Consider the following 17,196-nt stretch of genomic DNA (forward strand, 5'->3'; position numbering starts at 1 on the left):
TTCATATTTTGACAACATAATTTCATTGAGAAGTGCACTCACTATATTTCACATTTCACATTTTGCAGCAGAGAACGGGTGATTTGTTTTCGTCTTTGGTACCGCAAGCCTTTAGACCTCAGGCCGAGACTCTCCCAGACTGGCTAATGACTTCAGCGCTGCTAATTATCCCTGCTTTGTTCGGGGGTTGGAGTGTTTCTTTTCTGCAGTTTTTTTTTTTTTTTTTTTTGGTCATACCTGCAGGCCTGTTACCAGCTCATGGCTTTTGATTTAATTTGGGGAGGGTTAAAACACATATCCACTGTGTTGACATTAAAACTGACTTATGCAACATTTTTCCCATGCTTCACATTTCCATGCGCTAACTTGAGAACCAATTATTTTGACCTGGTCTGACATTAAAATGGCAACATCTGCCCAGTGGCATTATCTTATCCAGCACCCATCTACAGCACATTTTACTATTATTATTCTGCTTCTGTCTCTCTAATTAAATGCTTAAGAGGGTCATCTAATAAACATGTCCAACAAATTAGCCTATGTCAGTGAACAGAGGCAACAGCAAAAACACAAGAAAAATAAAAAAGATGAAAAAAAAAAGAAGACAGGTTTCAGCACCACATTTTCCCTTTGTGAAACTGGTACCTTTGGATGATTATTGCACATAATAAAACAGGTAGGAACAATAAGACTCAAATCAATGTCTTAATATAAACTGTATAAACTGATTGATGCCGCAGCAGTGGGAGGTATAACAATTAAACATCACAATGTTGACTATTGCTATTAATGACAGAATCCATCAGTGATCACTGATCTTTGTTCCTAAAGAGACCATCAGTCTCTTCAGCTACTTCATGATACATTTGGTCAACTGTTGTTTCTCCTTGCTTTCTTCCACCCAGCACATTTCACACGTCACCTTCTCACTACCGATTCTTTCTTTCTTTTTCTTTTTCTTTTTTTTTTATCTACACCAGGGATACGCTCGATTCCAGGCTTCTAGACATGTTCAGCAGAAAGCAGAGGATTTGCATCTCCTCAAACATGGCAGGATACATACGTACATTTGGATGAGGAAATAAAATCGTTATGCTTTGCTCTGAAATTTAATATCTCATAAATTTCATTCCTAAAGCGAACATGCAACATTCGGTTGCTGTTTTCCTGTTATACTTTCAAGCAGCACTCATCACATAGATATATAAAAATAAAATCAAATACAAATAAATAAAAAGAGAATAAACATATATTGAAAAGTGCAAATGTACATTTGTTTACAGCATGACATATTCACTGTACAATCATTGATTATATACTCACATTATTTTATGCATTATAATAAGGATTACTAAGTAGCATAGTTTGAGTAAGAAATATTTCATAGCAAGTCTATTGGAAAATATTTGCATTGCCCTGTGACAAGGAGAGGTTCTTCTAAACATTGCCAAGGGTGACTGTGTGTGTTTGCTTGTGTGTGTGTGGGTGTGTGTGTCTGTGTCTGTATGTCTATATGCACATGTACCTTTATGTGTGTGTGTCTGTATGTGTGTGAGGACCAGCATGTACGTGGACATAAGGTGTATGTGCAAACAGTTAAGCAGAAGAAACTCAAATCATTCTAGTTCAGAGGCACAAAAACTGCCCAGGCTGCATTTCAAGTATCTAGCATTGTTTTGGACAACTCACATCTGTCAGACATCAGCAAAGCAGAGAGAAAGAGAAGAAAAAGAGAGAAAAAAGGATATTTCCTTTCATAGCTCAGGGAGGGGACAGCTAAAGAGTCATACAACGAGTGGAAACAAGCAGTTCAAAGCATTGTGTCAACAGAGTGACACTGATTAAACATCACTCTTTTTAACCACAGAAGAGGCTATTGCACTTCAGCTAAAACACTCTCATTGCAACCAGTATGATTAAGACAGCCCACCGCATCAGGCTGGAAACTGCAGTCATGCTTGCTTTCACATTGTGCTCCCAGCTCACTGAATGCTTCCTCGGTTATGGCAGAAACAAACGTGTATAATCAGGAGCAAGTAAGGACTGGGTCGCAGGGTGAATCCATGTCAGTCTTGAAACACTGCTGGACATTTTTACAAACATTTCGTCTTTGTCTAAACGTTCTACCACCATCATTGGTTGGGCAAAAATGATCCACACTGGAGATGGAAAAGTGAGGACAGTCATCTACTGGCAGTCGATTTCCTCAGGTTGTATTCCATAAATAAAAGCCATCACGTTTAGCCTCTTGGTAAGGACACCCGATGAGATGATCCTAAAGGAGAGCGAGATGCCACACAAAAGTTTTCTGGCACTCAAAGTTTCCACTTTTCCTGATGGCAATAAGAGGGTATCCATCTTGAAATCTTGTTCCTCGGGCATCTTGATGGATGCTAACCAATTAAATAAAGTGATTCTGATGTGAAGAAGTTATTGGATGCTCTGGTGCCAAGATGGTTACCACATGAATCGCAGGCTTTGTTGGATAATTTCTCACTTTAAAGAAACATGTTTTCTGTCACATGTCAGGTGTTCTGTTTCTGCATGGTGCAGATACACAATGTTTTTGGAAGTTAATGGTGATTTGAGATATATTATTAACCCGGAGGACAACTAATAATGTATGGGGGTAGTACAACATTCCACAAACTCTCCTTTGTCTTGGAAAAGCGCTTCAAAGATAATATTATACTGTACAGTTTGAGTAATGGTGCAGCACTGCCTTCTGAAGATTTTATGTGCTGGACTCGTGTATGTCTTTGTACATGTATGTGAAGTAAAGACAGAGACAGACAGACTAAATGTTTGCTTATTATCTCACACTGCTGGGATACGTGTGAGCATCCAAATCCATGAGTAAATGCCTCTGGACATCTCAACGCTCTGACTTGACTTTATAGCGCAGAACTAAATAAGTAGCCAGTCTAAGGACAAAGAAGAAAACCCCTAACACCATGAAGTCCACGTAGAGTTTCGCATCCTCCACATCCAGCAGCTGCAGGACCTCCTCTGGCTTCTGGAACTTGCACACCAGGCCCGGACACTCCAGCTCTGACCGGTTCATCCCGTAGATAGAGAGTATCACCCCCTCAAAGCCATACCTGAAAGAGGACACCTCATGAACACAGGCTCATTTGAAGAGAATCATCTCAGATCAGAGAAAGGCCCCAAAAACCAATGATGAAAATAAATGCAGCAAAAGTTTTGTTGGTTGAACTCTCTTAGAAATTTGGACGGTGTAAAGTAGCAGACAGTACCTGACATAGGAAACATAGGAGCTCCACTGTAGGTATTTAGGAATGGTGTCAAAATTGACGAAGAAGCCAGAGAAGAGGAGCACAGGTATGGCTGTGACTGGACCCACAAAGGTTGCCACCTGTGGAACAAATGAGCAGTGTTCAATTAAAAAACTCATGATGGACGGTTTAAGAAAAAGGATGAAGGTCTATGCAGCAAAACCAGAGATAACGTCTTTTATTATTCCACATGTTCTGCTTCTTCCTAGTGCCTGCATTACCCACAACACCACATTGCTGTGATTAGTAGGTGCAATGTAATTACTGAATTTCATAATGAAATCTGTTACAAGGCTTGTTACTGAAAAAGTACTAGCATTACTGCAGCGTGTTACTGCCCAAAACTGCTCCAAACACCCAGAATAGGACTTTTCCTTCTTACTTCTCAAAAAACAATCTTGCCCACACAAGCACAATCTCCATCCATATGAAAACACAAAAACCCAACTGAGGCGCTGTCAAGAGTATGTCAAACCAACAAGCAACTAACTGTTACCCTAAAGACATGCTGGCCAATCAGAAGCCTGAAAAAAGCTATTAAGGGTGCTCCTTGCAACTTGAGGTCTGACTGGGTCAAGTCCTAAACCAGCGATATTAGCGGAGTGCTGGATTATGTAACAGTGACCTCTGTTCCACACAGACCACACACAAGCCAAAAACTCCCTCTCTACACATTAACACAACATTGACTTAAGACTGCATTTGTGTGTGGACAAAAGGCCAAAATGCACAGAAAAAGCTATGTTTTGAAAATACCGGTGTACATGTGAAGTAGACCTCAGTGTGTATGTGAGTGTGTGCGCCCTGGAGGTTTCAAGTGTCCTCATCACACTTGTGTAAGCTGCATATTGGAGCATGACTGGCTTCATGCTCATGATGTCACAAAAGCACAGCCATACAAAAATGCCTTAAACTCCTATTAAAGGTGAGCACAGAGAAACTTTCTCCTTCAGCAGACGAATGTGAAAAATTCAAGTGTCAAACTCTGCACATACACCATTCTGCACAGTGAAGGTCAAAGTGAAGTAACAAAAAGCGCAGCACATTTTTTAGATGAGGGGGACTTTAAGGTGTGCATACCTGCAGAGACGTGGATGCAGCACCTATAAGCAGACCCAGAGACTGGGCTACCAGGGCTGTGGATGTGCACAAGGCCATAAAGAGCAAGTAGCGACCCGCTTCTGGAGGCTGTTCAGTCATCCAGTACACTATACTACAATACATGATCGGACAAATCACCTGTGAAAGAGATTTTGAGGAGTTGTTAATTTGAAATATATTGTATGCATGCCTAAACCACTACATGATCAGTCATTTGAACATTACCTGGAATGGTACATCAGCCATGGTTTTGGCCAAGTAATAGGCCTTCAGGCTATACCAGTAGTTGAGATGTTCCCGTATAAACACAGACATCTCCAGAGGAACTGTGGAACAACAGCAGCGTTAAAATCTTTCCACTTGAACCAGAAAAACAATGCTGCAAATCAATGTTTCCAATCACCTCGCTAGACTTAACAACTTACAGGTTAGGATGGTGGGCATCAGGGCAGCAAACATGAGGAACAACATGGAGAAAAAGAGGAAGCCAGTGTTGTTGAAGACCTTGCTGGCATCATTTCCGATTTTGAGATAAAGCAGGCCAATCAGCACTCCAATAGACAGGTGGGACATCACCCTGAGGTGGGTCAGCACCTTGAAAATACACCAAATAAACATCAACACAACTCAAAAGCCCTTAGGAGACAGCAAGAATGAAATTAAAGCTGTTTTTCATGACAATTTTGCCCATCCCAGTCTGAGTTTGAGTAGGAGCCGTTCACAGAATAATTATTTTACCATGTCCCTGCATATCGTAATGAAGGTTCTTTTGAAGAGGATGCAGAACTGTGTGGATGTACTGGTGGCAAAGCTGTGTTTCTCAAGGGTTCCTGTGTCCTGTGGGGAGAGACAGTAGAAACAAGAAATTAGTCATGTAATAGATAAAAGACAATTGTTTGCAAAAAGGAGAAATCATGACATGACATGTTGCAAATAAATGGTCTAAACAGAAGAAGAATAGAAACAGTCTGATTGTTTATGTGATCGGAAAGTTTTTTGTGTGTGTAACTTGTGACTGTATTTTATATTGTGTAAGAAAAATGGATTCAAAAAGTCTCTGACTGATCCTGGAGACAACAATGTTATACATATCAGCATACATTTTGTATTTTAATGAAAGACAACTTCCAAATGCACACTGTATCTGCACCACACATGTAGGTGAGGAGTGTAAGCTGAGAAGTCAGTGCAAAAGGTCATTATAGTTACAATAATATTGTAACTCATGTAATTGAAGAGGATGAAAGTTCAGAGGCACTTGCCAGAAAATGACGATATGGACTTATATAAGAATAGAAAACACCATAATGTGTTTGTCTCTGGTAAAACCCCAGAAGAAGATAGAAAGGGCAACAGAGAAAATCAATACTGATAAACTGTTTAAAGAGTAGAAGGGCAAAGCTGCACCATGCGCCATGTAGAGTAATGGTGGAAAGAGCTCCTGGTGGTTTACATTTACAGTTTTAGCATTTAGCTGATGCTTTTATCAAAAGTGACTGATGAGGCTGCGAAAGAGAGTGAGAGGAAAGCGAGGAGACAGATCGATGGAGTGGAGGAGGGGAGGAATAGTTTGAGGTAAATAATGATGTGGACAGGAAAGGTAACAACATTTTATTATTGCTCAAAATGGACCCAACCAACACCGATTTATTATTTAATCAAGACAGCGTGAATCATTTCTATCACGCTGAAGCGTTTGAGATTTGAAATATATCTCAATTATATCAATTCTTTGAGATCAGTCAAGGGGGACATTTTCAGCGTTCTGTGGTTGGAGGGTTTCCAGTATATGATGTGAGGCTATGATGTCTGTAAATACAAGACAGGTGTGGTGCTGTGGTGAGGGGGCTGCCATTACTCACACTGTGACATTGAGAGGGACAGGAAGAGTCACTTTTGTCTCTGGAGTTCTTCTTGCTCTCCTCTGAGCACAGCCCACCCTGGACCGCCTCAAACAGCACTGAATTCAGATCCCCATACTCCCCTGATGCCACCTCAATGACTGGGGACAGAGAGGACAAGCTTGTAAGAACAAAAACACCAGACAGACAGACAGACAGACAGACAGACAGACAGACAGACAGACAGACAGACAGACAGACAGACAGACAGACAGACAGACAGACAGACAGACAGACAGACAGACACACACACACACACACACACACACACACACACACACACACACACACACACACACACACACACACACACACACATTCACTTGTACTAAAGGAGTTGCTTGACTTACTGAAATCAGCAGGATTGTGATATGTCGGGCAGTGGAGGCCCAGGTTCTTCAGATATGGGATGAGGTAAGGGACTGTGCCCTTGTATATGCACTGACCCTGACTGAGGATGTACAGCTGGTGGAGGAACACAGGTACAGAGTGATCTACCTAGTTTTCAACACACTGACTCTCTGAATATTAAATGAAGAACTGACAAAACATCAGGCCAGGTATCGACTGCTGCTCTGCTTGTCAGCTGGATAAAATGAATCATGCTAACCTGTAGTGCCCCGCCTGAGCAGCAGCTAATGGAAGGCTGGACGTGTCGAGCACTTTAAGCACTCAAGTTACCTTATCAAACATCTCAAAGAGCTTGGCACTGGGCTGATGAATGGTGCATATGATTGTCCGTCCTCCCTGAGCCAGAGACTTCATGAGGGAAACGACCTGGAAGCAGGACGCGCTGTCCAGACCGCTGGGACGGGACACAAGAGGAGAGAGGGATGCGCTGTTTAATCTGGATTTCTGTTGAGATTACGCAGACTCAAACTAGGTGAGTAATATCCTACCTGGTGGGCTCATCAAAGAACATGACAGGAGGGTTGTTGACCAGCTCGAGGGCAATGGCCAGTCTTTTACACTGACCCCCAGAGAGACAGCTGGTGCGTGTCTGAGCACATTCCAGGAGACCCAGAGCAGTCAGGATCTCATCCACCTGAGACACAGACAACGAGGTGGACAACAAAATCTTCTGTCATGATATACTGTATGTGACCTTGTGTCATAATATTGTCATGTGATGTAAAACACTTTATGGAAATCTAAGAAGGACCTGCAGAGGCTGCAGACAAGATGGTGGACGTCAACCATGATTGTTACAGTCAATTCCAGTTTACAGCAAGTAAGTTGTTAGTTGTTGTGTAGACACACAAACAGTGTTTTGTGTGTGTTGTTGTCTCCTTTGTTTATTATGGTAAAGGCAGGTCATGCCTTCGCCATAGTAAACAAAGTATTTCCCCATGAGCCACCATGTCGCATCACAAATGAGTCCACCAATCCACACCTGCCCAGCTCTGGACATAGAGTGCTGTTTGTCTGCCTGAAGCTCCACCTCATCTGACTCAGTTCTAGACCTTGCGATGGGGGTGGAGGTGGACACTGCTCAATGATACGGCACAGGATGTTCTTTTCTGATCAAATTCAACCATACTGTGTAGTATTACGATTCACTTTCTTGCCTTTCTTAAAATTGTATGAGAACTGGGGCTTTGTTTTTCACATGGCCCAGCCTCCAGTCTCTCTTAGCTCCAATGAAGCACAGCTGCTGTGGACTCCAGCCACATCAGGAAATCTCTGACATGAGACAAATCTCTATTGTCTTTCCCATCTTTCACTGAAAAACAATGTAGTACATATAATTCAATCAATAAATTCAGACTTACAAGTTCTTTTTTGACCTGCATGCTCTCATTCAGTTTCAGATTGGCAGAAACCTGAAAGACAGACAGAAGTCAACACAGTACAACTAAATATAAGAATTTAATGAGATTTTGGAGGCTTTTTTTTTTTTTTTTTTGATGACCTCACCATCATGGCCTCCCTCGTAGTGAGGTGTGGCAGCAGCATGTCATCCTGCATGATGTAACAGGACATCTTCCTGAAGGTCCTCAGGTCCCTCGGTCGACCGTTCACCATGATCTGGCCCTTCATGCCCGTCTCCCTGAATCAAAATTATGATCTTATAGCTACAAATATGTGAGAGAATACGAATAAGCTGTTCAGGATTCTGCACAATCTCACCTGTAACCTGCCAGAATATTCATCAGAGTGGATTTCCCGGCTCCAGAAGGCCCCATGATGCCAATCAGCTCTCTGCTGTTGAATCTTCCCGACAGACACTTGAGAAGGGCTTTGTAACCTGACAATGAGAAAAAAAGTTATTGGTGGTGCTGTGATTGGTCTGACATTGTTACATTCTGCATTTTAGTTGCTACATACCAGAAGATCTAAAACAATGAACTTTCAATGAGTTCATTATTTGTACTATTCCAGCCCTTATACAAGATCATATCAAAATATGTCTAAAGTGTATTTTGAACATGCACCAGCAATAACACTCAGTAACAGCAATCTGTCATGTTCATGCCACCAAGGATGTCGAGCAAAGAGAGGAAACAAAAAACAGTTTGAAGCACAGTGAGAGACAAATATAAGCACAAAGTTATTTCAAAGTTAATTTGACTGATGCTGATGTGGTTGAGGTAATCCTAAAGCACGTTTCTGAATGCATGTTGTACATGTTGAACAGGGCGGCTATCAAGGGATGTTTATTTACACCTTAGGTTCCTCTCTAGGCTTTCAGTGTGCTCATGTGGAAAATCAATTGTCGAAAAAGACAGATATAAAAGCAAGAGAAGGACAGATGTGAGCTCTTAACAAGAATAACAACTGAAAATTTCTGCTGACGAAATTATTTCAGATTCTGTCTTCAGTTTGCCTTTAGCTCGTGGTAATTTTAGTCATGGTCTGCTTGATCGATTGTGAGTCTGCTCACTGTTATAAGACCTTTAGAGACTCCTGAGAAAGTGAACCAGGTGGAACAGCAATGTAATGTTTTTCTTTCCACAGTTGGAACTTACTGAGGCCTGAAAGTTCACTGACTTTTAAAGTCTGTCTGTGGATGGTCATGCAGATAGAGAGCCTCATTTCACTCCAGCAGGGGAAGCCACAAGCTACTATATCTGAATAGCAGGAACCCTCAGACAAAGGTTGTAATGTTGACTATTCTAAGTGGTCAAAGCATCCTTATGAGCAGGCTTCACAGACTACAGCCACCATTTAAGGAAATACTGGAAATGGTGTAAATGGGGAGTTAGACAAACACAGGCAAGCTGCCATTGGTGTCTGGGGAAAAGATTTCAAGGTGAAGTTGGTTGTGTGAAGAATAAAAAAGTAAAGTCCAAAGTTTTCACAGCATTTTAGAAGCGCTGGGCATCAGGTGTGCAGCAAAACAGCACAGTGAAGAGAAGAGATGGAAAAAAAGACTGCTGATCGTGATGCCCTCAGTGGCGCCAACAGGAAACCACAGACATTACTTCCCTGCAGCACTTTTAAAAATGGTTCCATTGGTGCGACCTGCTAATGAAGATGGCTCCGGTTTTTCATGACGCATTTCCGAACCTTTGCTGTCCTGGAAACAGTCAAACCACCTGTTTTTGACCTGACATAGATTCTGAAAACTTCCAGATATGGAAAGTTAAACCGGGCTGTAAGTATCCTGCCCTGTTGTCACCCCTGTCTCCCTCACCTTGCCTATTTCTCCACTGTCTGCAGGGGTGCTTCTTCGTGTCTCGAGCTGTGTAATTAGGGTCTCAGAAGAGCTGCCAGCCCCCTTCACCCCTCACTCTACGAGTAAAGTAGCCTGATGGCAGTGCCCCTTCCTCCCACACTGTGTTATTACATCAGACAGCCTGCGCTCAGACGGCAGAGCGGCCTGCTGTCAGTGAAGCAGCGTTGCTCTGGCATGTGGTGCATACTGATGATCAAACCCGCTTCTGTAGGTCACGTACTATAATGGTTTTATCTGTGCAAGGCTGCAGGCACATCCTGATCACCCAATCTCACGAGAGCTACAGAGTATGGAGCTCACCTCTCTGTCCACTCCTGACACCAAGAAGACACACCGACTTAACAGTACGTGACAGTATTTGCTCAGCAATTCCAGACGAATCTCTTGGGTAATTTCAAAGTAATTGGTAGACAAATTCTAATCAGTCATGGTTGAGGAGGGGTCACCACATGGTTCAGATTGGAGCCCATGGCATAAACGACAACTCAATATCAGGAATATAATGTTTCTACAAACTGAAGAGACGTAGTTATTATTCCTCACACTGGCTCAGTGTTAGCTTCTTTACTACATAACAGAAATTCAGTCTAATATTAAAAAGGCTGGCATCACAATATCTATGCAGCTTTTTTCACATATGCAGAAATCTCCACAACACCTGTAAACAGACTATGATGTAAAGTCAGTGAAGTCTCCCTCATATCTGCATAAATCAACTCATTTCAAGTAAATTTGACTAATTATGGCAAATAGTAAGCAGCTTTAAATAAAGAAACAAGTCTTTGAAACTGTTGGCATATTATTAAATGAATAATAATGCTGTGAAATTGCACGCACAGAAAAATGAAAATGAAGGAATGAAAGAGCTAAAATTAAGTAATAAGATAATTTTTGTAATGGTTCACCCCCCTCAGATAGGGAAATTAGTAGATAACACACTCAGACTCTGCATAAACTGACCATGTAGTGTACAACATAACAAGATGAATAAGCAAATATAGAAATGACACATATTACTGTGAGCTGCATGTAAAGAATTTCCTTTCAGAAACCTAATCATATATTTTCTGAACCGTTTTGCCAGTAAAATCTTAATTTGCATCACAGTCATAAATTTGAGTTATCATGTGCATGCTGATGCATTTCCATCCCAACACGGCCTGAGCAACACAGAGCTTGTTAAAGCAAGAGAAGTGATTTTATCTGTGACATGACCACGGTCGTCTCCCTCCAAGCAAACTTGCATCATTGATGCAGGTGCAGAGGCCCAGTAGCAGCAAATGACAAAACGCAGAGCTGAAATCACCTAGAGGCATGTAAACATTTTCCTGCTCTTCCTGTCAACCCCCTTTCACAGCAGGGCTCGTGTTTCACCAGGAGAATACCTCAGCAGGAGGAGAATACCTCCGACATGAATGCAGGCCACAGCAGCATCATCCTAACAGGGATAAATGGCTGCCCTCACCCAGAGGAGCCTGTGATAACAAATGCAGACGGAGGGAAGCTCATACATCGCCTAACCTTTCTGAACCCTTTTACAATAAAAGAAATAACTCTACATTTATTGCATTTACGGTGTCTTCCTCTTGTTAATCTCTTCCTGTTCATGGCAGACATTTTAAGCAATGACTCAAACTTTAAGTAGCATGTCAGTGACTCAAATACAAAAACACATTAAATTACAAATGACATCATACATTTAAGGCTCATGGCTTATGCTGCACATCGTCCATCCCTCCTCTCCGCTCTACCAGCTGTGTAATTGCATATAATTCAGCAAACATGCCGTAAAATGATGTTTTTTGTTTTCCAGGGAGAAATAATCTGACTGATTACAGAACCACACAGCAAAACAAGAGCCCTAAGCTTCATGTGATTACACCTGTTTTACAGCTTTGATCAGGCAGACAGGGACTGCAGACAATCAGCTCTGAGCTTAGCTTGTTAAATGAGACGCAAACACTGACAAGCCCCTCAGAATTGTGTCAGATATCAGCACTGATTATAAAGAATCGGTGTGGCGTGTTATTTTTTGTGAGTGGCAGAGGTAATTGGAGGCAGAGAGGGGTTATAAGGAGCAGGGTGTAAAGTATGAGACGGAGGGTTCAGTGAGATTGGAGGGAGAGTAAAATGGCAGGCAAGCCTCCTTATGGAAGGCACTGTTTAATTAGTAAACGCTGAGACACTTCCTGTTCACACATCATCAGCCTGATGAGCTAAGGCAGGCACCCTGAAGAGACAACACAAACAAAAGCAGAAACCATGGGTTGATTTTGAGGAGGCTACTGAAGGAAAAACATGTGCCTCGCTACAACAAACAAAGGCTCCTCTTTCTAGCCTGCTCATGAAGACTCTCCATACATTCAGATTTTCCAGTGGAACAACAAACACTCCACCAGGCTTTCATAATGCACATCAATATTACACAAGACAACCTGCAATGCATCACGCAGGGCCTCTCCTAAGGTTACGACATGGAGAACGTGAATAAAAGATTCTGCTGAAGTCCCCCATCCCCGCCCTGCTGAATGTACAGAACGCAACAAGAGCAGCTAAACTGAACCGTTTACAGAGGGTGGTTTAGACAAGCAGAGTTGACCGAAGGTTGGAGGCTCATCGTTAGTAAGGGCAGTGAGTTTACAGTCAATGCTGTCCATATTTCATTAGCAGGTCAGCCGTGGGCCTGACTCACAGCCACGTCTCTCGTCAGACAACACAGGGAAGAGAGGCAAGCAGTGTGCCAACCTGTGAGCGTAAATTATTTACTATGTCTAAACTCTGCTGAGCGCAGCAAAGCTTACAGGCACACTGGCCTCTACAACATGGTGGAAGTCTGCAGGAGCGTGTGTGAGGACTGGGCCGGACTACATGTGTCAGAACAACGGAGCAAGACGAGAGAGACAGACGAACACCGAGGAAAAATTATTTTTCTTAAATGTCAACCAAGGCTTTCAAATGCCTCCCTTGAAATTTGTCCACTCCAGATATTGATTGTCATGGGTGGTGCAGGCTTACTCATCCATCATGGTTACTATGAGAACTGAGCTTGCAGTACCTCTCCTCCTCCACCAGGGACCCTCACGGATGGTGTACGAGAGCTCATTGAACTCCAGGTCCACAGCGGAGCGGCGTGGGAGGTGGGAAAAGCGCTGAGCCTCAGTAATGTGGTTCTCCACTTTCTTCAAGTGGGTGAGCAGTGGTGCCTCCTGAGGCGCTCCGCCAGGGAGTTTGGGCTCCTCCATGGGGATGCTGACCGAGCCCTGCTCCAGTGTCCTCTCAGCCATGCTGAAAGGCTGCAAAAGAGGACAGAAATGTTAGGCTTAAGTCTCGGGCTTCAAAGGAAGAAGGTGTGATCCTGCCTTAAATTCCTACATTTTTATTTATGAAGAACCTCAGATTCATTTTCACCTGAAAAATCCTTTAAAGTGAGTAACTTCTTCAGAGATCTGAAATTAAAATTGGCCAGTAAACAAGACAAACATTTCATTGATGACGATAAGCCTCCTGATAGAAGAACACTTTGCCTCAGCAGATGTGTGGACAGAAAGTTGTGCTGTAGGAATGATTCTATGATGACTGCAGGCATCATACTAAACCTAGGTGTGTGATCTGATTACAGTTCATTCTATGGAGTGGCTGCTTGAGGGGAATGAGATTCTGAGTGTGAGGAGTCGGGATCTGGTTTCAGTCCTGCAGCACACTTTATACTGCTGATTCACATATTTCCTCCTAGACTGAAGTGTCTGTTAAACCATGCAGTGGCTGTTGATCCATTAGTTTTCCAATAATCTGAAACTGAAACAGCACACTGTCCCTCATATCATCAGCATGCTGGAGATGTCGAGACATGTGGCATCTTCAGAATCATGTTATATTTCATTTTTCAGGTAAACATCAGAAAAAAGCCCAGTACTAAATTATATGAATTCAGAGGATTACAAGAATGATTCAAATGAGTTTTTAAAAGTTCATCAGGCGACCTACTTCAGCTTAGCGATCTTTAGTGATCTTGCTGTAAATAAGAGTCGTGCAATCAACAGTTTTGGGTTTAGAGATGGTTGCGCTTAAATGCTGCAGGAAAGCAAATGGGATGCATGTTTTAGTGTAAATGAATTGTGCGTAGTTGTAAAAGTAATAAGCTAATATACAGAACCACTCGATTGTGTTAAAGTAAAGTTTATGTGCATCCACACCTGAAATTGGCATGCATATCGTTGTTATCCAAAGATCACATTTAGGACTGCTTTGAATGTTCTTGAGCACATAGAAGAAGAAAGCAGCACAAGCTGACTCACAGATATACAAGCAGGAAGAGTCTGTTTGGGTCTAACTGTCCTAATCAAAACTCATATCATGTGTGGACACATGATCTCTGTCTAGAAACCACCGCCGTGCAGTCCTGTAGTACTCCCTGTCTACTGCCCATGACCTGCTGCGTGTGTAGTAAAATACCCTCATGTGAAGAGGACCGCTGAAGAAAACTGACCACGACTTCTACTGACCACTCGGCCATTAGTGAATTTCCATTACAAGCCTGCATATGAGCTCTGTAAAACACTGGCAGGCTTTAATGGCCTCTTAGTCAGATGAAGGCCTCCATGATCTGTCATGCGCAACCCCAAAGCCAGCACACGTGAGCCACACACACACACACACACACACACACACACACACACACACACACACACACACACACACACACACACAGCATAGCATAGTAAAAGTCTCCTGAAGAGATGAAATATGGTGGCTAAATGCATCTAGGTGTACAGCTTGGCAGCGGTGTGTCGGCTCTGTGCTCTGCAGTGACTTGTCAGTGATGAAGGATGCTCCCAGCTCTTCAAAAAGCACCTGTTAACACCAAACTGATGAGGATGAAAACATGAGACGGAATTCAGCAGTAGCTCTTTTTTTCTCTCAAGGTAGATGAGTCATAAATTAGCCTGTCCTGAGGACACATCAACAGAAACTGTGGCTCTACTAGCCAGTCCTATTATGTGTTGCATTGCACATGCACACGCACACACGCACGCACACATTGCACATACTTATTATTGTGTGTTGAAATGACCAGGTGAGCAGCTCAGCCCTGGTTCTCCTCTGTGGGTGAGAGCAACAGTGCTCAGTTGATGCCTTCAGACAACACAGCACAATCCCTCCACATCAGAAGGTCCAAGAAACAGTCCGAGTCAGCTAAAAAACAAAGAACAAAAGAAAAGAAAACAAACAAACAAACAAACAAAACCCTCAAGATGCTCACTGCGCGCCACAGTCCTGGAAAAATCCGGATCGGCTGAGAGGCATTCAGGTACCGAGCTGTGTTCTCCTCGTCAATATCTCTCGGGGTGCGGCGCACATCGTCTCGCATCCACTACAGCAACTCCTGAGATTAAAATCATGTCCGGCCTCAAACTATGACTGCATCCCAGAGAATCGTCAGGGGAACAGGATGCCTGTCATGTTTCTGTTTCCCTCGGTGCGATTATTCCTTTCATGAAATCCATCCGTGCCCCACTCGCATCGAAATACTCACACACATCCTCAGCAGGAGTGTTGATGACATCTCCGACATCTGGAATGAAACAAAAACAGCCAAACAGCGCTGCAGATGCTTCAGCAGCAGCAGCAGCAGCAGCAGCAGCTCGATGGAGCAGCCGCCGTCACCCTCTTACCGGTTAGTGCGTCTGTGTGGTACGCACGCCGGTCTGGGATGCAGGGCGTTGCTGCCAGGATGCTACTGGAGGGGGGAAATATATAGATACTGTTTTGATTGTGATTTTTTCCTCCTAATCCGCATCTTGACCTCATGTTTTAGAATGAATAAAGTCTCACTGAAAACAAGTGGAGATAGAGCATTTTGTAAAAGCACAGTACAATAGGAGATAATTGATGAGTTTTAGGTCTCTGTGAAGACATTTTCATGATATTAAGATGATTTAAGGCTGAGCCACTGATCTGAAAGTTGGAATTACTTCACAGTTGATTAAATGCATTCAGATCGTATTGACCACCAGAGCCCATTTCACTAAATTAGCCTCTCAGGTGCCAATTTAAAGCTTTTAACTATTCTATTTTCTATTCCGAGGTCGACTTTGGGCTGTTATCACTGGGGAAATGAGAGAAAAGGGAATAACCCATTGGAATAAAGACAGAGCTCCGCTGTGAACAAGAGGGTCCCCCCCCCCCTTTTCTCATATTCCCACATAATACTGAAACAGATGATGAGTTCGGGCTCCACCGCTGTCTGTGCAGTGCTGTGGACAGACAGTATAAACATGGGGAAACGGTTTGAGATTTTAGGCCCCGCTGTCTCTTTAAAGGCCGCACCTGCGCAGCTGCCTGGTGCTGATGCTGCAGTGCCCGGGTTATTTTCGGTAAAACAGTCGGGGTTACTCGCGTTCAAGCGGGCCCTACATGCCTTACATCACCCCTGAGAGGAAATCAAAACCATTTTTAGCCAATCGTACCTGCCTCTTAATCAGACCAATTTAAAACGAGCCTCACGTCGCCACATGAGCAATTTCCCAGCACAGCAACCCATCTCTTTCCCTCTCTGTGTGATTTCTCTCCTTATAGCAGCAAAGCATGCAAAGCTGGGTCCATCTCACTGATTGCAAAGCTTATATATGATTAGACCTGTAGATCAACACGTTTGCATTATGTTGCCAGCCATTTGATTTTTTTTCTTATTATATTTGATTTGTTGCTATAATTCAGCCTTTGTTTGAGACAAGTCACTATCTAAAATAAAGATGAATGCTTTGTTAGTTGGGTCCAGCAAGTGTGTTGCATGGCCATTTTCAAGCTTGACTGATAAGACTGCTATGGAGATGCTGCTTCAATTTTTTATTTTACTTCAAAGGCCAAATCCTGATTGCATAATGTAATATTTGCCTTGTGGAAAGAGGGGTGACCTTTCTTACAGTCTCTGTAGAATAGAGTTATGTTTGCATGCATAAGTTCTATAAATACAGCCAACCAGTCTCACTCACTGCCTTCCGAGACACCACGAGGCAGGTCATTAATCAACCAAATGATCATTAAGTCACTCCAGAGATAACAGTGTTTGTCTATTCATAAGCGACACATTAACAGTGACCGAGCAAACACCGAGCACACACAACAAAGACGTCTTTGCAAAGTTACATGTGGACCGCAGGAGTGAAGGTGGACTGGAGTGAGCACACAAATGAGGGTTAGGCGCTATAAGTACTGAGCT

General features: G+C 42.9%; 1 protein-coding gene across 1 annotated transcript; it reads right to left on the bottom strand.

Annotated features, from left to right (window-relative positions):
- Window positions 1–228: 228 nt before the first annotated feature.
- Window positions 229–15,668, bottom strand: abcg4a (ATP-binding cassette, sub-family G (WHITE), member 4a). The gene is made up of 15 exons (XM_070983082.1): window positions 15,026–15,668; window positions 13,033–13,270; window positions 8,429–8,546; window positions 8,216–8,348; window positions 8,071–8,121; window positions 7,198–7,343; window positions 6,980–7,103; window positions 6,649–6,763; window positions 6,260–6,399; window positions 5,136–5,234; window positions 4,823–4,991; window positions 4,623–4,723; window positions 4,377–4,535; window positions 3,258–3,376; window positions 229–3,101 (listed from the first exon to the last, which is right to left on the bottom strand). The coding sequence occupies exons 2-15, from the start codon at window positions 13,259–13,261 to the stop codon at window positions 2,876–2,878; spliced, it is 1,929 nt and encodes a 642-aa protein (XP_070839183.1). The 5' UTR covers window positions 13,262–13,270; window positions 15,026–15,668; the 3' UTR covers window positions 229–2,875.
- Window positions 15,669–17,196: the final 1,528 nt, after the last annotated feature.

The sequence above is a fragment of the Chaetodon trifascialis genome, chromosome 16, assembly GCF_039877785.1.
Source record: "Chaetodon trifascialis isolate fChaTrf1 chromosome 16, fChaTrf1.hap1, whole genome shotgun sequence".
NCBI classification, from domain to species: Eukaryota; Metazoa; Chordata; class Actinopteri; order Chaetodontiformes; family Chaetodontidae; genus Chaetodon; species Chaetodon trifascialis.

What these genes read in the sequence shown, in the direction of transcription:
- abcg4a (XM_070983082.1), bottom strand. Translation starts at nt 13,261, where the DNA reads ATGGCTGAGAGGACACTGGAGCAGGGCTCGGTCAGCATCCCCATGGAG. An exon ending in AATATTCTGGCAGGTTACAG is followed by an intron (nt 8,349 to 8,428) that starts GTGAGATTGTGC and finishes ATTTTGATTCAG; the next exon opens with GGAGACGGGCATGAAGGGCC. An exon ending in TCACAATCCTGCTGATTTCA is followed by an intron (nt 6,400 to 6,648) that starts GTAAGTCAAGCA and finishes CTCTGTCCCCAG; the next exon opens with TCATTGAGGTGGCATCAGGG.